Below are 19,727 nucleotides of genomic sequence, written 5' to 3' on the forward strand. Positions count from 1 at the left end.
TTATGGGATCATTAATTTAACCCCCCGGCCGAGGGGGATCAGTGACCATCAACATCCCTGGCCCTCACACACTCTCCCTTCCCCCACGTATCTGCCAGTCCAGCCCCTAAATGGCCTTAAATTGGCCCCTGGATTACTGGGGGTCGTGCAAGCCCCCAAATCCCTGGTTCTTTGGGAGCTGACTGAGCCCCCAAACAGCCTCTGGTTCGTTGGGGTCTGACTGAGCCCCCAAACAGCCCCCAGCTCTGTTTTGTTTCCCCTCCCAACCTGCAGCTCCTGGGCCACATCCACCCCCTCCTTTTTTAAAACAACTCCCCCACGTTAAAAAACACTCTCTTTTCTTAAAAAAAAAAAAAAAAAGAAAAATAGATTTTTTTATTCAAAGAAGCCCTTTGGCGGGGCCTGGGGCCCCTCAGCGCGGGAGCGGCCGCCGCACCTTCTTCCTCCTCTTGTGCTTCGTGTCCCCCCTGGGGGGGACCCCCTCGGGTCTGGGGGGGCCTCCAGGCGGGGCTGCGGCCCCGGGGGTGGGGGCGGCGGGAAGGGCCCCCCAGGGGCTGCCGGGGTCTGAAAGATGCGGGCGAGGAAATCCTGCAGCTCCGAGGGGGTGGGGGGGCTGCCCTTGGGGGTGGTCCTGGAGGGGCGACAAAGGGGGGTTTGGGGGTCTGGGGCACCCTGTGCGGGTCAAACCGCCTGAGAGAGGGTGCGATGGCACCCTGAGACCCCCAGGGCATCGTGTCACCCCCAGGTGACCCCTCCCCCCGGCACTCACCGCTGCCTCCCGGGCGGGGGGGCCCTGGCGCCGAAGGACAGGTGGTAGGGGACGCGGTGCGTGTCCGGGGAGATGCCCACACGCTGGCACCCAGCCCACTCTGGGGGAACAGAGACCACTCATCAGGGGGTACCCCAGGGGGGCCACAGAGGGTGGGACCCCCAGGGATGAGTACCCACTGGGTGTGGGGCTCTGTGACCCCCCCACGGGTGTGGGGTCCCTGTGCCCACCGGTGATGTCATAGACCCTGCCGTCCATGCGGGCCATGTAGGTGATCCTGAGCCCCAGCAGGTGGGACTCTGCCCACAGGTCGCCCTCCTCGGCCGGGTGCAGCCCCCCGCACTCAGCGCAGTACCGGGCACGCTGCGGGTCCCTGTCCAGCTCAAACCGCCTGGGGGGGACGGCACCGTGAGCCCCCCAGGGCACCACGGCACCCTGACCCCCACGCCCCCGAAGCCCCCCGGCCCACCTGTGGCGGCCCCCGCAGCGGCTGCAGGCCATGGCGTTCATGGCCTCCCTCAGGTCCTCCTGCAGCCGGCTCAGGAAGGCTCCCACGGACCGTGCCAGCTCGCTCTGTGCCAGCCTCTTCCTGCGGGGAACACGGGGGGTCAGAGCCCTCCACGGGGGATCAGAGCCCTCCATGGGGGTCAGAGCCCTCCACAGGGGGTCAGAGCTCCCCCAGACCCCCAAACTCACGTCTCGTAGTCCCGGCGCCGCTCGGGACTGCTCACCCGGTCCCAGCCCGCCTGCAGCACCTTGAAGGCCTCCTCTGCCCGCGGGTGGGGGCTCTTGTCAGGGTGCACCTGGGCAGGGAGCGACCCTCAGGGGCCTGCGGGGCAGGGGTCCCCAGGCCCCCCCAGCTCACACCCACCAGCACGGCCAGGCGTCGATAGGCCTTTCTGAGCTCGGCGTCGGCTGCCGAGGGCTCCACCCCCAGCACCTGGAAGGGGTTCAGCTCCTCCTCGGGCACCTCGGCCAGGGCCAGCAGCCGCCCCAGCTCCTCCTCCCCCGCTGTGGGGATGCCCGGGGGGCTCCTCCGGCCCCGCAGCCACTGCCGGGGGTCCCCCAGGAGCTCCCGAGCCCGGCGGGCTCCGGCGGTGAGGCCACGCCAGCAGAGCCGAAGCCCCCCGAGGAGGAGGAGGAAGAGGAGGAGCAGCAGCGCCAGGAGCGCCCCGAGCAGCCTCAGGCACAGCCCGGCTCCCGCCCGGGCCGCCCGCAGTGACCCCCGGCCCCAGCCCCGCAGCCCTCCACCCTCCTCCTCTTCCTCCTCCTCGTTCTCCCGGGGGGCTCCGCGATGCCTCGGCCACCTCCGGGCCCTCCGGGCCCTCCCGTCACCGTCGGGGGCTCCCCGGTGGCGGCAGCCGAGCCCGCAGGCCCCGGCCCGGGGCTCCCCCGCGGGGCTCGGCGTGGGGGCCAGGGGTCCCCGGCAGCCGCAGGGAGTCCCGGGGTCGCCGCTGCCCCCTCCGTCCTCCTCGTCGTCCCCCGGGCCGGGGGCGGTCCCGGCGCGGCCGCAGGTCCCGTTCCAAGCAGCGCTGGAGACTCCTTCGGCCGCGTCCCGGGGCCGGGGCTGCTCCATCCCGGGGTTAAGTCACGGCCATCCCGGTCCTGCCGGGGCTGGAGAGAGAGAGAGAGAGGGGTCAGCGAGGGGCAGAGACCCCCAAAATGGGCCGGGAGCCCCCGAACGGCCTCTGGGGACCCCCCGACCCACCCCGGGACCCCTCGGATGGGTCCCGAGAACCTCCGAAAAGGGCTCCGGGGAACCCCTGAACGACCCCGGGACCCCCAGATGGGCCCCCAAGAAACCCGCAAATGGACCGGGAGGGGGAGCTGGGGGTATTTTGGACTCACCGCGCTGGTACCGGTGTGGGGGGGGTATGTTAGGGATGTTTTCGGGGTATTTTGAACTCACCGCGCCGGTACCGGCGGTGGCGGGGGGGATGTTAGGGATCTTTTCAGGGTATTTTGGACTCACCGCGCCGGTACCGGCGGGAAGTGTGTGCTAGGGATGTTTTCGGGGTACTTTGGACTCACCGCGCCGGTACCGGCGGTGGGGGGGGGGTCGCCGCCGCCGCCCCCCCCCAGGTCCCCTCACGGTCGTACTTCCGCTTTCCACCCGCCGCCGCGCCGGCCACGCCCACTTCCGGGGAGGGGCCTCACGAGAGGGCGTCGCTTCGCCCGCCCCTAAAGGGGTGTGGCAGTCACGACTGGCGTGACCACGCCCCTTCGGCGGGCATGGACACGCCCCTTGGCTGGGTGTGGTCGCGGTCCCTTCAATGGGCACCGCCACGCCCCGTATCCCTGTCCCCGCCTTTTAAAGGGGCATTTCCCACCTTAAAAGGGCAATGCCACCCGATATCCGCGGTGGGCTCCGCGCGTCCCACACTGCCGCCCCCGCCAGGCCTCCCCCGCCAGGGCCCCCCCTGTGCGACCCCCTGTCTTCCCCGGGACTGGCCCCACGCGGGACCGGCTCCTTTCCCGACGCTTAACTCCCGAATGCCGCCCCCGCCCCCGCCAGACCCCGCACGGGACCCCCCGACGGCCACGAACCGCTCCCGGTCCCGCCCCTCCGCATCTCGGCCCCGCCGCGATCCCCGCGACGTCTGCGACGGTGAGTCCCGGGCGGGGGGACCGAGCGGAGATGGGACCCCCGAGCGGGGACCTCCCCCAGGCCTCGGTGGGAACACTGGGAGAGCTCTGGGATGAAGCTGGAGGGGCGGGGGGAGCGAGTGGGGATGGGAACCCGGTCGGAGACTCCCCCGGGCACACCCCCCTTCCCCTCCAGTCCCGTCCCACAGCGTTCCCAGTACCCCCTCCCAGTGCTCCTAGTGCCCTTTCTCAGCACTCCCAGTACTGCCACAGACCCCTCCCATCTCTCCCAGTTCCCCCAGTATGCCATTTCCCAATGCCCACTCCCAGTGCCCCCATCGCCCCCAGTTCCCCCTCCCAGCGCCCCCAGCCCAGTCCCTTCCAGATGTGCCGCCCCTCCCGCAGCGTCGCTGCCAGATGTTGGGTGTGGGGAAGGGGTCGTGGGGAGGGGGACACGAGGAGGGGGTGGAGGAGGGGGTAGGGGGTCGGGGTCGCTCACCCCCCGCCCCCACAGAGCCCGGGGGGCGATGGACCCCGGCGCCCCCCCCGCAGAGCCCCGCTGTGCCCTCGGACCTCGGGGACCCCTCGAGCCCGTCCCGGCCGCGCTCTGCGCCCTCGGGGCGCTCCTGGGTCTCGGCTGTGGCTGCTTCGGTGAGGGGGGCACGGGGTGACCCCCGGGGGCACGGCTGGGGGCTGGGGGGCTCCTGGGGCTGGGACTGAGGGAATCCCGAGGGAGGCACTGCTGGGGGTCGGGGGACCCTGGGGCACTGTCAGGGGCTGGGGGGTCCTAAGGGCACACCGGGGAGGACCCCGAGGGGGGCACGACTGGGGGCGTGGTTGGGGGCCTGGGGAGCACGGCGGGACCCCAAAAGAGAGCCCCAGGGACCCTGAGGGCATGGCTGGGGGGACTGGGGGCACCCTGGGGAGGCAGGGGCCACAGCTGGCACCCAGAAGGGATGGCACAGGGGCCACTGGGGGACAACTGGGGGACAACTGGGGGTCCTGGGCAGAGAGGATGGCACAGGGGACAGCGGGGGGCACGGGGGACACCGCGACCCCCAGGGACTGCCCAGTGCCCACCAGCACCGCCCCCACTGACCCTCATCGCCCCCCAAGGCTACCGCTGCTTCAGGGCCGTCATGTTCCTCTCGGGGCTGCTCTTCGGCTCCGCCGTCATCTTCCTCCTGTGCCACCGGGAGCGCGTCCTGGGGTCCCCGCTGAGCCTGGAGGCGAGCGCGGGCATCGCGCTGGGCATCGGGCTGCTCTGCGGGCTCCTCACGGCGCTGCTGCGCAGCGTGGGGCTCTTCACCACGGGGCTGCTGCTGGGGCTGCTGGTGGCGGCGGCCGCGCTGGCCGCGCTGGCCCCGGCGGAGCCCCCCGGCAGCCCCTGGGTGGGCGCGGGGGTGGCGCTGGGGCTGGCGCTGCTCGGGGCCCTCTCGGCGCTGCGCTGGCCCCGCGCCCTCACCGTGCTGGGCACGGGCGTGGGGGGCGCGGCCGCCCTGGTGGTCTGCGCGGATTATTTCGCCGAGGGGGCGGCGCTGGTGGGGTTCGCGCTGGCCCGGCTGCGGGGGGCGCCGGGGGGCCCGCTCTGCTGGCCCGGGTGGGCGCTGCTCGGAGCGTGGCCCGCGCTCAGCGTCACCGCGGTGCTGCTGCAGTGGAAGGTGACGGCTGGAGGGGCACCGAGGGGACACGGTGAGGGACCCCCGGGGGGAGGGAGGCGACAAGGGAAGGGTGGGATGGGAAGGGGACGGGGCTGTGGATGCGGGTGGGGATGAAGGTGAGGATGAGGAGGGTGAGGTGGCAATGGGGACAGGGAGGAGGGAAAGGGTGGGACTGGAAAAGGACTGGGACGAGGCTCTGAATGCTGGTGGTGGTGGGACGGATGAAGGTGAGGGTAAGGAGGGCGGGGATGGGGTGGTAAATGGGGGTGTCCCAGGTCGGGGGTGTCCTCGGGTCAGGGTGTGTGCCGGGATCAGGGGCTGACAGCTCAGGTCTCGCCCCCTCCCCACAGTCCTCAGTCGGCGGCAGAAGCGGCTCCGGCACAAGGAGCCCAAACCCTCCCCCGAGGGTCCTCCCGGCCGCCAGGCCCCTCCGGCCCAGCGTTGCATGGACCCCCCGAGCCCCGGGGACCCTCGAGACCCCCCGAGCACCGCCCAGAGCCTGCGGGACCGGCAGCCGGACAGCGGGGCCCCACCGGGACCCCCCAACGCCGCCCCCCTGCCCCGACACCGCCTCTGAGCCCCCCCAACGTGCCTTGGAGACCCCCACACACACACTTCGGTGTCTGCACCTTTAAATAAGCAAATGAAGTGCCTCGTGCCTCGCCACCGGGGGCGTGGCCTGTGGAGATGGGCACGTGGGTGGGTGGGACACGCGAGGGGAGTGGGGGAGAGCCCTGTGCACCCAACCCACCCCTCCGGCCCCTGGGGACACCCTTGAAAAGAAAGCCCCTCATTTATTTTTGTAGGACCTACCCAAATACTTTGAACCGTGGGCTCAGCCCCCTCCCCTTCTGTTGGAGGGAAGGAGAGGGGTCCTAAAAGCCTTAACCTCCACCCTGGGTGGGGGTCTCACTCTGCCCTGGGACCCTCCAGCCTTGCCTGACTCCTACAGCACCACATGGCCCCCACCCTGGGGAGGGTCCAGCCACCCCCCAAGCCCCCCCCAGGGGGTCCAGGCCTGACCCCCCCCACGCTGGGTCAGTGCTGCAGTTTTTATTCTTCCACAATTTTTAAAAATAAAGGGAAAAAAGAGAGAAAAAGAGAAATAAACGCGGGGGGAAGGGGCTGTGACACAGAATGGGGGGGGTGGGAAGAGCGGTGGGGCACGGTGGGGGGCACGGCCACCTCCCACATAAACCCACATCGATCCAATTAAAAACCAGGAGCTGCCGGGTCCTTGCCGGGAACAACCGTCCTGCCCTCCCCTCCCCAACCCCCCCAAACCGCCCCTGAGACCCCCCAGCCCCCCCTACGAGTCCGACTCGAGCCCCCTGAGTTCGTCCTCCAGCGCTTTCCTCCGGCCCAGCTTCTCCAGCTGCTCCTGGGTGGGCTGGGGGAGCCCCTCGGCCTCGAGGCGCCGCCGCAGCTCCTCCACCTGCCGCAGCTTCTTGCGCAGGCTCTTGATGCGGCGGCTGCGCTCCGAGTTCCCGGCGCCGTCGCCCCCCTGGGCCGGGGGGGCCCCTCCTGTCCCCGAGAGCGACACCTTCTCCAGTGCCGAGCTCAGTCCGTCCGTGTCCTGCGGCTGCTCCGGGGCCTTCTCCTGCTGCTGCCGCCGCTTCTCCTTGCGCTTGAGGTTCCTGCGCGCGGCCTTGGACAGCCCCTGCTCGGGGGGGGGGCCCTGGGGGGGCCGCGCCGGGGCCGTGTCCAGGCTCAGCCCCGGGGGCAGCTCCGGTTTGCTCCGGAAAAACTTCACATATTTGTTCTCGTACCTGCGTGGGGAGGGATGGGCTGAGGGGGTCCAGGGGGGATCCACGGGGGGCTGTGAGGATCCAGAGGGGATCCCTGTGGGAATATCCACAGAGGGGGCCAGGAGGGGTCTGTGAGGGATCCCGGGGGCGTTATGAGGGTCTGTGAGGGTCCGTAAGGGAGCGGTGAGGGAATCTGCGAGGGGCTGTTGAGGAACACGAGGGGGCTGTGGGAATCCAGGAGAGGCCCAGAAGGGACCTGTGAGGGTCCAGGATGAATCTGTGAGGGATCCCTGGTGGTCCAGGAGGAGCTGTGGGGGAATCTTGAGGGACCTGTGAGGGTCCATAAGGGATCAATGAGGGATCTGTGAGGGGCTGTGGGGCTCCAAGAGGGGCTGTGAGAGGATGGAGGAGATCCAGGAGCGGTGCAGGAGGATCTGGGGTCCATGAGGATCTGGGTGGCATATGCAGCCCCTGGGTTGGGACCCACCCACATGGGGGCACAAACTCAGCCCTGGGAGGGGGGACACGGCCCCAAGAGCCCCCCTCCCCACCCCAGCCCAGGGACCCCCCCACTCACACGGGCACCTCCTCCTGGGGGACGTATCCCTCCTTCACCCGCCGCTGCTTCCGCCACGTCCCGTCCGGCCGCTGCGTGGAGGGGATGTACCTCCCTGGGGGCACAGGGGGGCATGGGGGCACCTCGAGCCAGGGGGCTCCAGGACACCCCCGCGGATCCCAGGGGAGGTCTGGGAACACCCACAGCAGCCTCAGGACAACCCCACGGGGATCCCAGGACACCTTCAGGGAGGTCCTGGGACCCTCCACAGACCCCACGGGAGTCCCAGGAGACCCAACAGAGGCTCTGGGACACTCCCACACAGACCCCAGAGGAGGCTGGGACACCCCCAAGGGGCTCTGGGACACCACACCGAACCCAGGGGAGCCCCAGGACAACCTCCAGCTCCCCGGACACCCCCCGAACCCCAAGGGGACCCCAGAGACCCCACGCCCACCCTCAATGGGCCCCAGCACCCCCACCCAGAGGTCCTGCGAAATACTCAGAGCGGCTCTAGGACCCCCTCACAGACCCCACAGGATCCCCAAAACCGTCCACCGCAGCCCCCTGCCTCCCCCACATATCCCCAAGACCCCCACCGCGGGCCCCACGCCCCCCACGGGCCTCCCTCAGCGCCGGGACCCCCGTGAGGGTCGGCGGTGGGCGCGGCCCCCGCGCTGGGGGGGGTGGGCGAGCGGGGCCGTACCCGGGGCGGTTCCGGGGGCGTCCCGGAGCCCCCGCCCCCGCGGCCCCCCCGCGCTCACCGGTCTCGTCCGTCACATAGGGCGTCGCCATCTTTGCGCGCGCGGCTCGGCCCCGCCCCGGAAGTGACGCCACGGAAGAGCCTGCCGAAGCTAAGGGGGCGGGGCCATCCAGAGGGGGCGTCTCCAATGACCATGTATAGACGTCATGGGGCGGGACCGCAGAGGGGGCGCGGCCATTGGACGCCTCGAAGAGGGGCGTGGTCCGTGCCGGGGGCGCGGTCTGGGGCGTGGCCACCTTGAGGGGCGCGGCTCTCGAGGCGCTCAATGAGGGGGCGTGGCCGCCGCAGGGGTGTGGTCTTTGAGAGACAAGGCGCGGTTTAAAAGGGCGTGGCCTCAGAGACGCCATGTTGCTTTTAAAGGGACCGCGTCCGGCCCGGTGCCCCCCCTCGGAGAGGAGACACCCCCCACACCGCCCACCCCCCGGGTCGGGGCAACTCCCCGGGATGGAAGAGCCCGCCCCCACACCCCCCCCCGGGGAACACCCCGACCACCACTGGGATGGAGAGACAGCCCACCCTCCCCATCCCAATTGGGAATTCCCGGGATGGAGAACCCCGAGAGAGACCCTCCGCATCACCGGGCACCGCCCGGGATGGAGACACGCACACACATGAGAATTCCCAGGATTGGGACCTCTGTCACCCCAGGGACCCCCGGGATGGATCCTCCCCCTCCTTGGGAATTCCTGGGATGGAGACCCCCAGGATTGAATCCCCCTCACCTGACAAGCCCGGGATGAAGGCATGCGACCCCCCCCGGAATGCCCAGGATTGGGACCCCCGGGAAGAGACACCCACTCCCTCTCCCCTGGGAATCCCCCCTGGATGGGCATTTCCCGGGATGGGCCCCCCTTCCACGGCCTCCCCTGGTTGGGACCCCCGACCCTTCTTTGGGGGGTCCCCTGGGACGGTCCCGGCCACGGCGGCACGTGCGCGGTGTCCCCCCCCTCACCGGTCCGTGACGTCACGGGCGGGGCCGGACCGGGAGATCCCGGACCAGGTACGGACCGAGCGGGAGAGCCCCGGGGGGTCGGACCGGGGTCCCAGGGGCGTTACCGGGCTGAGCCGGAGCGGTGCGGGGTCCTACTGTTCTGTACGGGGGCTGTTTCGGGCACTACCGGGATGGACCGGGGCGGTACCGGGCGGAACCGGCGCGTTACCAGGTGTAACGGGCTCTAACGGGCCGGACCGGGCGCTGATGGGGCAGTATCGGGCTCTACCGGCAGTACTGGGGCAGTACGGGGTTGAACCGGTCCGTACCGGGGCTGTTCCGGGCACTACCGGGACTCTACCGGGCTCTACCCGCGTGGTACCGGCCACTACCGGGATGTCCCGGGGCCGTCCCGGGCGCTACCGGGATGTCCCGGGGCCGTCCCGGGCGCTACCGGGGCAGTACCGCGTTCTACCGGCGGTACTGGGGGAGTCCCGGGACGTACCGGGCTGCACCGGGGCCGTTCCGGGCGGTGCCGGGCGGTGCCAAGGCCGTACCAGGCGGTACTGGGGACTCCTCGTCAGCGGGAGACCCCCGGGGGTCCGTTCCCTGCTCTCTCCGGTGCCCCCGGGGTTGGGCGGGTCCCGCTCCAGTCGCGCACCGCCCGCTGGGGGCCAAAGCTCAGCTGGGGCCGCACACACGCGTGTTCAGGCGTGTTCGGGGGGTGCTCACACGTGTCAGGGCGAGGCCACGCACGGGCAGGGGCTGCACGACCACCCCCAACGACCCCCCTTTTCCACCCCCATCACGGACCCGCGTGTGATCCCGTGTGGATCCCGTGCGATCCCATGCACATCCCGTGTAGATCCTGTGCTGCTTCCACGTGATCCCATGCAGATCCCGTGTAGATCCTGTGCTGCTTCCACGTGATCCCATGCACATCCCGTGTAGATCCTGTGCTGCTTCCACGTGATCCCATGCACATCCCGTGTAGATCCTGTGCTGCTTCCACGTGATCCCATGCACATCCCGTGTAGATCCAGCACAGATCCCATGCAGCTGCCCTGTGATCCTGTGCAGGTTCTGTGCAGATCCCGTGCCTTTCCCGTGTGGCTCCCGTGTCTCAGCCATGGAGCAGACCCGGCCCTGGGCCCCCCTGAGCCCCGCGGACTTTGCGCAGCTGCAGAAGTACCTGGACTGTGAGTGGGGCCCTGCACATGCGTGTGCCGGGGGGGCTCACACGTGTGGGAGGGGGGCTGCACACGTGTGGGGGCTCTGCACACGAGTGCACACCCCAGGGCAGCTCCACACGCACACACAGTGGCTCCACACGTGTGTGTGTGTGTGTGCGTGTGTGTGTCCCACAGCAGCCTTGCACGTGTGTGTGGCCTCTCTTGTGTGCCAGCACGTGTTGTTCCCGTGTGCAGACATGTCAGGGCACACATGTGTACCAGGTGCAGCTGTGTCGGGGCACACACGTGTGTGGTCTCTCCCACATCAGGACACACGTGTCAGCACACACGTGTCAGCACACACATGTCAACACACACATGTTAGAGCACACACATACATCAGCACACACATGTCAGAGCACACGCGTGTCCCTGCCCTCAGACAGCAGCCAGAGGGTGCAGGATGTGCTGCAGGATTTCGGCGGTGGGGAGGCCCTGGCTCAGCCCCACCAGGGCAAGGTGAGACCTGGAGGACCCCTGTGGGGTGGGGGGGGGTCAGGGGATCACCCCCCCACCCCCCCAACCCGGCCGTGCCCCCTCAGAGCCTCGACCTCGAGGGGTTCTCGCGGTTCCTGCGGAGGTACCTGGAGAGCGACGATGTCCCGGAGCAGCTTTGCCAGCGGCTCTTCGCCTCCTTCCAGAGTCAGGACGGTGAGGGGGCTCGTGGGGGCGGGGCAGGGGGTCCTGGACGGGCTTTTGGGATCCCTGGGGGGCTCACGGGGTCCGTCCTCACAGGCAGCGACTGCGTCTCCCTGAGCGACGTCTCCTGCTACTTCTCCCTTCTGGAGGGGGGGCGCCCCCAGGACAAGCTGGAATGTGAGTGGGGGGTCCCAGAGGGTCTGGGGGGGCCTCAGGGACAGGGAAGTCCAGATTTGGGGTCACCTCACCTGCTGTCTCCCCACAGTCTCCTTCAAGCTGTATGACAAGGACGGGAACGGGGTTCTGGACAGCTCGGTGAGCAGCTGGGGGGGCTGGGGGGCTCTTGGGGGGCTGGTGAGCGGACTGGGGGAGCTGTGAGGGGGGGCTGTGGATCTTGGGGGGCTGAGGGACCCCCCCAGCTGTCATTCCATCCCCCCCCCAGGAGGTGGATCGGATCATCACCCAGATGATGAGGGTGGCCCAGTACCTGGACTGGGATGTGACAGAGCTGAAGCCGGTGAGCGGGGCCGGGGGGGCTGTTTGGGGGTCCATCCCCCATCCCTGTGCCCCCCCTCTGAGCGCCATGTCCCCCCCAGATCCTGCAGGAGATGATGCGGGAGATCGACTACGACGGCAGCGGGACGGTGTCTCTGGGCGAGTGGCTGCGTGGTGGGGCCACCAACATCCCGCTGCTGGTGCTGCTGGGGCTCGAGGGGGTGAGTCTGGGGGCGCTGGGGGGGCCCCCCCCGGCCCAGAACCTCCCCCGAGTGCCCCCCGTGTGCCCCCTAGGACATGAAGGACGACGGGCAGCACCTCTGGCGCCTGAAGCAGTTCTCGCGTCCCGCCTTCTGCAACGTGTGCGAGGGGCTGCTGGTGGGGCTGCGGAAACAGGGGCTGCGCTGCTGCCGTGAGTGGGGATGGCAGGGATGGGACAGGACGGGGCGGGGATAGGATGGCTACAGGGACAGGATGGGACAGGGATGAGCATGGGATGGGAATGGGATGGAGGGACCAGCTCTGAGCTCGTGTTCCCCCCAGTGTGCCGGTTCACGGTGCACGAGCGCTGCGCCCGCCACGCCCCCCACAACTGCATCAGCACCTACGCCAAGAACCGCAGGGAGGCCGAGGTGAGTCCACCTGTCTGTCCGTCCATCTGTCCGGCTGGGCATCTGTCCACCCACCTGGGCATCCACCCACTCATCCACCTGTCTGTCCACCTGCCCCTCTGTCCTTCTGCTCCTCCGTCCAGGGTGGGGGTGCTGAGGCTGGGGGGCGTGACATGGGCTGCTGGGGGTGACCCTGGCAGTGGGGTGGGGGAGGGTGCGGGGGTGACCCCAGGGGTGACCTGGGGGGGTCACCTGCAGGTCCAGGCCCACGTGTGGGTGAAGGGCGGCTGTGACGGTGCCAAGTGTGGCGGGTGCCAGAGGAAGATCCGGAGCTTTCAGAGCCTGACGGGGCTGCACTGCGTGTGGTGCCACCGCAAGGTGGGGGGGCCTGGGGTCCCCAATTTCCCCCGAACACCCTGACCCCCCTGTTCCCAGATCCACGACGAGTACCAGCCCCCTCCCCGTGTTGTCCCTGTGGTATCCCCATCCCTTTGGTGTCCCCATCCCTGTCCCCATGGTGTCCCTGAACCCACGCTGTCCCCATCGCTGTCCCTGTGGCCCCCCTGCTCCCTCTGTCCCCAGATCCACGAGGAGTGCCAGCCTCTCATGCCCCCAGCCTGCGACTGTGGGGCCCTGCGGGACCACATCCTGCCTCCCGCTGCCATCTACCCCGTCCTGCTGGTGAGTGGGGTCCTGGGGGGCTCTCCTGGGGCAGAGGTGTGCCCCCCACTCCCCTCCCGGCCTCCCCTGAGCCGGTGTGGGGGTCCCAGGAGAGGCAGGACAGCCAGAGGGACAACGGTGGGACCCCGGTGGAGGAGACCCCCCAAGTGTTCACCACCCCTGAGGGGCAGGCGCTGCGGGTGAGCCATGAGCCCCTTGAATGTCTGGGACTCCCTGGGGCCCCTCATGTGCTCCCTCGAGTCCCCTCCATGTCTCCCCTGGGGCCAGGCTGACATCCCCTCTCCCCTCAGGTCAGCCCCCCCCCCGAGACCCACCCGCTCCTTGTCTTCGTCAATCCGAAGAGCGGAGGGAAACAGGGGGAGAGGTAAAGGGGAGCTGGGGGGTCCTGGGGCTGCTCTGCACCCGGGGGGGGACAGGATGGGGTGGGATGGGACAGGATGGGGTGGGATGGGACAGGTTGGGGTGGGTTGGGATGGTGTGTGGGGACCAGGATGGTGGTCAGACAGTATTTCGTTGTGGTGGGGAGGGGGTGGCCACCGGTCCCCCCAGCCCCCCTGTCCTCCCCAAGCTCCCCCAGCTCCCCCTCTCCCCTCAGGGTGCTCCGGAAGTTCCAGTACCTGCTCAACCCCCGGCAGGTTTACAACCTGCAGCAGGGAGGCCCCATGCCTGGGTGAGTGGGGACGGGGCAGGGGAGGGCACTGGGGTACCCGGGGGATCCAACCCAGCCCTGACCTCCCCTCCCTCCCAGGCTCGATTTCTTTCGGGATGTGCCGGATTTTCGCGTCCTGGTGTGCGGCGGGGACGGCACCGTGGGCTGGATCCTGGACGCCATTGGTGGGTGCTGCCCCCCCAAAATGGGTGCTACCCCCCCCAAAATGGGTGCTGCCCCCCCAAAATGGGTGCTGCCCCCGCCAGCCCCCCAGGCTCTGCCTCACCCCCTTTTCCTTGCAGACAAAGCCAACCTGCCCCACCGTCCGCCCGTGGCTGTGCTGCCCCTGGGCACTGGGAACGACCTGGCCCGCTGCCTGCGCTGGGGGGGAGGTGAGAGGAGCAGGGCAGCCTGGGGACACCCCCCGCGCCCCCAGCCCCTCTCCCCCTCTCCCACTTTCCCCCTCCTGCCGCAGGGTATGCGGGGGAGGACCTGGGCAGGATCCTGCGGGAGCTGGAGGGCGGCACCGTGGTGCAGATGGACCGGTGGAGGCTGGAGGTGCTGCCCCAGGACCCGGCGGCCGAGGGGGACCCGGTGCCCCAGGGGATCATCAACAACTACTTCTCCGTCGGGGTGGTGCGTGGGGAGGGCAGTGGCCACCGGTGGGGCCATGTGTCCCCCCCAGGGCCTCACTGTCCCCCCTGGGTTCCCCCCAGGATGCCTCCATCGCCCACCGGTTCCACGTCATGCGGGAGAAGCACCCGGAGAAATTCAACAGCAGGTGGGGGTGGGTGGGGACAGGGCCCCTCCCGTGGTGTCCCTGTGGCATCCCCATCCCTATGGTATTCTTATCCCCATCATGTCCCTGTGATGTCCCACATACCCGTGGTATCCCTGTCCTCATCTCCCTAGTGTCCCCATCCCTGTCCCCATCCCTCTGGTGTCCCCATCTCCACGGTGTCCCCAACCCTGTCCCCAGCCCCATTCCCACGGTGTTCCTGACCCCACCCCTGCCCTCCCAGGATGAAGAACAAGCTCTGGTACCTGGAATTTGCCACCTCTGAGACCCTTTTCTCCACCTGCAAGAGGCTCAAGGAGCACCTGAGTGTGGAGGTGGGAGGAGTCCCTGCCCCGGGATGGGGGGGGAGTTCAGGGGGCTCTGCCCAGCCTGACGTGCCCCCCCCAGGTTGGCGGGACCCCCCTGGAGCTGGGGGGAGCCCTGGAGGGGCTGGCAGTGCTCAACATCCCCAGCACCCACGGGGGGTCCAACCTGTGGGGCGAGACCCGGCGGGCACTGGGGCCCAGCACGGCGCAGCCCCCCAACATCACCGACAGCGAGACCCTCCGGAGCTGCGTGCAGGGTGGGTGGGGAGACCCCCTCCCCAGAGCCGGGGGGGACACCACGGGGATGGGGGGGACACCATGGGATGGGGGGGCATGGGGATGGGGACAGGGACAGGGATGTGGACAGGGACTGGGACAGGGACGCCACGGGTATGAGGATGGGGATGGCGTGGGGATGGGACACCACAGGGATGGGGACAGAGTTGTCATAGGGATGGGGGACACCACAGGGACATCACGGGGATGGGAATGAGGATGCCACAGTAATGGGGCCAAGGACATCATAGGGATGGAGATGCCAAGAATCTGCCCCCACCACCCTGACCCCTCTCTGTCCCCCAGACCTGGGTGACAGGCGGCTGGAGGTGGTGGGGCTGGAGGGGGTTCTGGAGATGGGGCAGATCTACACCGGGCTGAAGAGCGCGGGGACACGACTGGCGACCTGCTCCGAGCTCACCCTGAGGTGAGGGGAGACTGGGGGGGTCTTGGGGGGCTCTGGGGGGTCCCAGGACAGGCCAAGCCCCGGCAGTGATTGACCATGGGGGGGTTTGCAGGACACTGAAGGCCCTGCCCATGCAGGTTGATGGGGAGCCCTGGATGCAGCCGCCCTGCACAGTACGTGGACACCCCCCATCCTCACTGAGCCCCCCAGGAACCCCCTGAGTGTGGGGGCACCCCCAGCCCCCCAGCACCCCGCCCCAGCCTCTGTCTTGCAGATCAGGATCACCCACAAGAACCAGGTGCCGATGCTCATGGCTGCCCCGCCCCGTTCCTGTGGCTTCTTCGGCACCAAGAGGGGTTCCCTCGAGGCCTGAGGGGGCTGGGGGGGCCGGGGGGGCGCCCCCAAGCTGTGCCTGGGCAGGCAATACAGGCCAACCCTCCCTACATCCCCCGTCCCCAGCAGGAGCAAGGGGGGCTGTGCCCCTCCCTATACCCAGGGGTGCTCAGAGCCTGGGGGTGCTGGGGGGTACGGGGGGGCTGCATGGAGCCCCCCAGGGTACAGCGCAGTGGCCAGAGCCCCCCACCCTGTCTGGCCCCCTCGCTATTTATTCCCACCCCAATTTCAAGTGCCTCTCGCAGTAATAAAGCTGGTGTTGTAATAAACACTGGGGCTGGTTGTGTCCCCCGGCCCCCCAGGCCCCCCCAGACACATGACCAGGTGGAGGCACCGGCGCAGCTGAGCCTTTAATCTTGGTGGCATCGAGGCCACGCGACCCCCCCACAGCCCGCGGCCCCCCCTGGGTCTGGGGGCTCGGGCCAGGCAGGGGCGGCGCGGGGCGGGGGGGCTCTCTAGACGGTGTTCCCGCGGAGGAGGGGCTGCTCTCGCCACTCGGAGCCCCCCCGAAGGCCCGGTGCAGCAGCAGGCGGAGGGCAGGGCCGGGGGGCAGCCACCCCCTGGGCCGGGGGGCCGGAGGGGCCATGGCCAGCAGGGGGGTGTACTTGACTCGTCTGGGGGGACACGGAGGGGGCAGTGTTGGGGGGCCAGGTTGTGCCAGGGTGCCCCCCACCCCACGGTGTATGTGTGTTCCCCGGTGTCCCCACCACCCCACAGAGCCCCCACCCCACAGTGTGTGTCCCCAAGTGTTCCCTCCATCCCACAGAGTCTCCCACCCTACATGGTGTGTCCCCAGTGTTCCCCCATCCCACAAAGGCCCCAGCCCCATGGTGTGTGTGTCCCCCCTGCTGTGTGTCCCCCGCTGTCCCGAGGCCCCCAGCCCCCTGACCTGTAGGTGTAGGCAGCTGTGCCCAGAGCAGCAGCGACGAGCACCAGCCCCACAAAAATCGTGGGGCTCCCAGAGGCCGGGGCAGCGCCTGTGGGCAGGGACAGCTCAGCACCCCTGGCCTCCAGAACCCCCCACCCCCAGGGCCCCCCGACCCGCTCCCACCTCCGACAGCCACGCGGGTGCTGGCCACGGCCAGGCCGTTGCCGTTGGCCAGGGACACGTTGAGGCAGTAGAGGCCGGACTGGTTGAAGTCCTGGCGCAGCACGAGTTGGCAGCCGGGCGCGGGTTCCACGGCCGAGCACGTCTCCGTCTGCACCGTCTGGCACTCGGGGTCTGCCACCACCGTGCACACCTCCTGGGGGAGGCTGCGGGGGCACGGGGGGGTCAGCTGATGTGAGCCTCCCACCCCAGCGTGGGGTCACGGCCCCCGCCCCCTCCCCATCCTCACCTCCCCTCGCATGTCACCGTCAGCTCCACGCTGCTCTCGCTGCCCTGGGGCACCACCGGCACCACCTGCACGATGGCCACGCTCTCGATGCCCTCTGCAATCAAGGGGTCGAGGTGGGCTCAGCGTCCCCTGCCCAGAGCCCCCCCAGAGTCCTGCAGAGCCCCCCGGCCTGGTACTCACGGACGATGTTGAGCTGTGTGGAGAAGGTGCCGTAGCGGTACAGGATGCAGCCGGTGGAGTCTGCGGCTGGTGCCTGGCGCTTCACCAGCACCAGCGGCTCAGCAGTGGCTCCAGTAGTGGCGGGAGCAAGGGACAGAGCCGTGGCTCCCACGGTTGCTCCCACTGTTGCTCCAGCTGTGGCATCAACCGTGGCTCCAACTGTGGCATCAGCTGTTGCTCCAGCTGTGGCATCAACCATAGCATCAATCGTGGCTCCAGCTGTGGCTCCAGCTGTGGCATCCAGCTGTGACTCCAGCTGTGGCATCAAGTGTGACTCCAGCTGTGGCTCCCACTGTGGCTTCAGCTGCAGGTCCAACTGTGACTCCAGCTGTGGCTCCAGCTGTGACTCCAGCTGTGGCATCATCCGTAGCTCCATCTGTCTCTGCATCTGCAGGAGAAGAGGCTGGGAACAGCCGAGGGGACACCGAGCCCTCGGGACCACCCCCCAGACATGTCCTGCCACCCCCTGCCCAGGGCAGCACCCACCTGCAGCCATCGTTCCCTCCAAGGGTGTGGGGGCCACTGTGACCAGGGTGTCCCCAGCTGGGACCACCGAGGTGGGGAGCAGGGGGGTCCCGGACACTGCAGCAGAGCCGGCCTCGGTGCCGCTCACCGCGGTGCTGAATGCCAGGAGGGCGGGCTCGGTGACAGAGGGGGCCGAGGGATCAGTGACAGCAGGGTCTGAGGTCTCGGTGACAGAGGGGGCCGAGGGATCAGTGACAGCAGGGTCTGAGGGCTCAGCTGCAGATCCCCCCGTGGGCTCCGCTGGCTCGATGCGGGGTGTGGGAGCTGCGGGCAGAGCAAGGGCCGGAGGTCACTCCTGTCGGGGAACACCCGTGGGGACCCCCGGACCCGCTGTGCCCCCTTACCGGTGCTGGGTGCCCCGGTGGTGCCCTGCCCGCCCGGCGTGGTGCCTGCGGGCTGCGTGGGCGTGGGGCGCACCGAGGGTGGGGGACCCGTGGTGGGGTTCACGATGGGGGCGGCGGAGGTGCCACAGGGGCTGAGGGGGATGGCGGCCTGCAGGGTCAGGCGGGCGGTGAAGGACCCGGCCTCCAGGTAGGTGTGGGTGACGGTGGGGCTGCGCGAGATGAGGGTCCCGCTCTGGTCCCCGAAGTTCCAGGAGTAGGCGATGTCGGCGTCGCGCAGGTACCGGCTGGGGTCGTGCAGCCGCACGGTGAAGGCCACGGCGCGGTTCCGCACGAAGCGCCCGTCGCCCGCAGCCGCGTCCTGCACCTGCTTCACGTCCACCGCAAAGGGAACCTGGTCTGGGGGAGGCAGGAGGGGCTGTCGGTGAGGCCATCACCATCACTGGTTCTACTCCCGCCGCCCCAGTATCTGTCACCCTGACGCCCACGGCCCTGGCACCCACAACTCCACTGCCCGCAACCCCCCAGCACTCACCAGTGATGCTGAACTGGGTGCTGGCACGACCGATGGGGATGAACTTCTGACGGCCACGGTAATGGTAGACGACGACCTCCATGGTGTAGGAGCCGAGGGGGACCCCGGCCGTGCCCACCGTGAGCCGCGACGCTGCCCCATCCACCACCTGCCAGTAGCGCCCTGTGGGGTGGGACGGGGGGTCAGCACCTCCTCAGGGCTTCCCCGGACCCAGGGGAGGGGGTCGGAGCCTTACCCCAGGTCCACCAGACGTAGACAAATTTGCCCTTCTTGCCCCTGGGGAAGGGCTGCCCGTCAGGGAAGATGCCACCCACGTCCTCTTCTGGCTGCTCTGGAAAGACAGGATCGCCCTGGGCCACGCGGGTGCCTGTGGGGAGCAGAGAGTGAGGGACGCAGGGCAGGGTTCCCGGGACAGGGGTGGGGGGTTTGGGGTGGCCGCTGACCATTGACGGTGCAGTTCTGGCTCCAGACGACGCGGCCGTCGGGAAGCGCCGCCTGGGTGCCGGGGAAGCGCAGGGCGATGGAGAACGTGGCGTCGGCACCCGCCATGGTGGGAGCGTCGTTGCTGATGTCGAAGGTGACTTCGCCGCCTGCCCGGCACAGGGACGGGGGCTCAGCGACATCCCGAGCCCCCCGCAGCCCCCACGGCCCCCCCAGGGCACCCACCTCGCCAGCAGTCACGCATCCCCTCCTGCCACGGCCGGTACAGCCCCGCGTCCCAGCTCCGGAACGCCGCCGGCCGCCCGCTCCAGGCCTGGCTCCGGCCACGGCTCCGGCCACCAGATCCTGTGGGAGAAGGGCATTGTGGCACCCAGACCCCAGCCCAGCACCCCCGACCTGCCGGGCAGCCCCCCCGGGATGTGTTGGCCTCTCGGTGGGGTGTCCTCTGGGACCCCGGGCCATGTGACGGGCTCGGGCCAAGCCCCACGCGGGGCAAAGCCCATCACATGCGCCCGGTGCCGCCCCCAAAGCCCTTTCATGTGACGCTCAGCTGAGCCGGCGCCGGCAGCCCCAGCCAGGGCGGGGTTGGGCACCCCCCTCGCGGCCCCCCAGTCCCGGGGGGCTGCCAGGACCCCCATGTCCCTCACTGTCAGGTTTCTGCCAGGTCTCCCCATATGACCCCATTTGTAGGGGGCTCAAGGACCCCCCATGTCCCCCACTCACACAAGTCTGCCAGGTCCCCCATGTCCCACTCTCAAGGGTCCAAAGAGCCCCCCCATGTCCCCCTACTCTCAGGGGCTGCTGGATTCCCCTCACAGACAGAGTGGGG

General features: G+C 69.3%; 5 protein-coding genes across 6 annotated transcripts; 2 read left to right on the forward strand and 3 right to left on the reverse strand.

Annotated features, from left to right (window-relative positions):
* Nucleotides 1-336: 336 nt before the first annotated feature.
* Nucleotides 337-3,096, reverse strand: DNAJC14 (DnaJ heat shock protein family (Hsp40) member C14). Its single transcript, XM_050334590.1, is given in 8 exon segments — nucleotides 337-514; nucleotides 517-631; nucleotides 770-869; nucleotides 1,000-1,160; nucleotides 1,239-1,358; nucleotides 1,466-1,572; nucleotides 1,641-2,383; nucleotides 2,801-3,096. Coding segments are annotated over 7 exon segments (1,410 nt in total). The 5' UTR covers nucleotides 2,346-2,383; nucleotides 2,801-3,096; the 3' UTR covers nucleotides 337-412.
* A 786-nt stretch (nucleotides 3,097-3,882) lies between these two features.
* On the forward strand, nucleotides 3,883-6,100 carry LOC126650118 (transmembrane protein 198-like). The gene is made up of 3 exons (XM_050334591.1): nucleotides 3,883-4,006; nucleotides 4,472-5,047; nucleotides 5,367-6,100. The coding sequence occupies exons 1-3, from the start codon at nucleotides 3,883-3,885 to the stop codon at nucleotides 5,591-5,593; spliced, it is 927 nt and encodes a 308-aa protein (XP_050190548.1). The 3' UTR covers nucleotides 5,594-6,100.
* A 224-nt stretch (nucleotides 6,101-6,324) lies between these two features.
* On the reverse strand, nucleotides 6,325-8,154 carry PYM1 (PYM homolog 1, exon junction complex associated factor). Its single transcript, XM_050334554.1, has 3 exons — nucleotides 8,085-8,154; nucleotides 7,342-7,435; nucleotides 6,325-6,785 (listed from the first exon to the last, which is right to left on the reverse strand). The coding sequence occupies exons 1-3, from the start codon at nucleotides 8,113-8,115 to the stop codon at nucleotides 6,326-6,328; spliced, it is 585 nt and encodes a 194-aa protein (XP_050190511.1). The 5' UTR covers nucleotides 8,116-8,154; the 3' UTR covers nucleotide 6,325.
* A 588-nt stretch (nucleotides 8,155-8,742) lies between these two features.
* On the forward strand, nucleotides 8,743-15,858 carry DGKA (diacylglycerol kinase alpha). 2 transcript variants are annotated; one of them, XM_050334566.1, is made up of 24 exons: nucleotides 8,743-9,083; nucleotides 10,095-10,213; nucleotides 10,629-10,705; nucleotides 10,789-10,897; nucleotides 10,982-11,062; nucleotides 11,151-11,200; nucleotides 11,328-11,402; nucleotides 11,482-11,601; nucleotides 11,675-11,792; nucleotides 11,924-12,012; nucleotides 12,250-12,369; nucleotides 12,574-12,672; nucleotides 12,762-12,851; nucleotides 12,963-13,036; nucleotides 13,268-13,342; nucleotides 13,421-13,506; nucleotides 13,624-13,713; nucleotides 13,797-13,957; nucleotides 14,038-14,102; nucleotides 14,344-14,434; nucleotides 14,508-14,682; nucleotides 15,008-15,128; nucleotides 15,220-15,280; nucleotides 15,382-15,858. In XM_050334566.1, the coding sequence occupies exons 2-24, from the start codon at nucleotides 10,144-10,146 to the stop codon at nucleotides 15,478-15,480; spliced, it is 2,196 nt and encodes a 731-aa protein (XP_050190523.1). In that variant the 5' UTR covers nucleotides 8,743-9,083; nucleotides 10,095-10,143; the 3' UTR covers nucleotides 15,481-15,858. The 2 variants fall into 2 exon arrangements, with proteins under 2 accessions (XP_050190523.1, XP_050190522.1); XM_050334565.1 differs by having other exon boundaries at nucleotides 10,789-11,062.
* Nucleotides 15,712-19,228, reverse strand: PMEL (premelanosome protein). Its single transcript, XM_050334514.1, is given in 12 exon segments — nucleotides 15,712-16,114; nucleotides 16,390-16,477; nucleotides 16,552-16,754; nucleotides 16,838-16,931; nucleotides 17,018-17,297; nucleotides 17,299-17,444; nucleotides 17,543-17,845; nucleotides 17,926-18,321; nucleotides 18,458-18,619; nucleotides 18,693-18,824; nucleotides 18,901-19,047; nucleotides 19,124-19,228. Coding segments are annotated over 12 exon segments (2,373 nt in total). The 5' UTR covers nucleotides 19,143-19,228.
* Nucleotides 19,229-19,727: the final 499 nt, after the last annotated feature.

The sequence above is a fragment of the Myiozetetes cayanensis genome, unplaced genomic scaffold (assembly GCF_022539395.1).
Source record: "Myiozetetes cayanensis isolate MyiCay16 unplaced genomic scaffold, myiCay2020 scf55, whole genome shotgun sequence".
Lineage (NCBI taxonomy): Eukaryota > Metazoa > Chordata > Aves > Passeriformes > Tyrannidae > Myiozetetes > Myiozetetes cayanensis.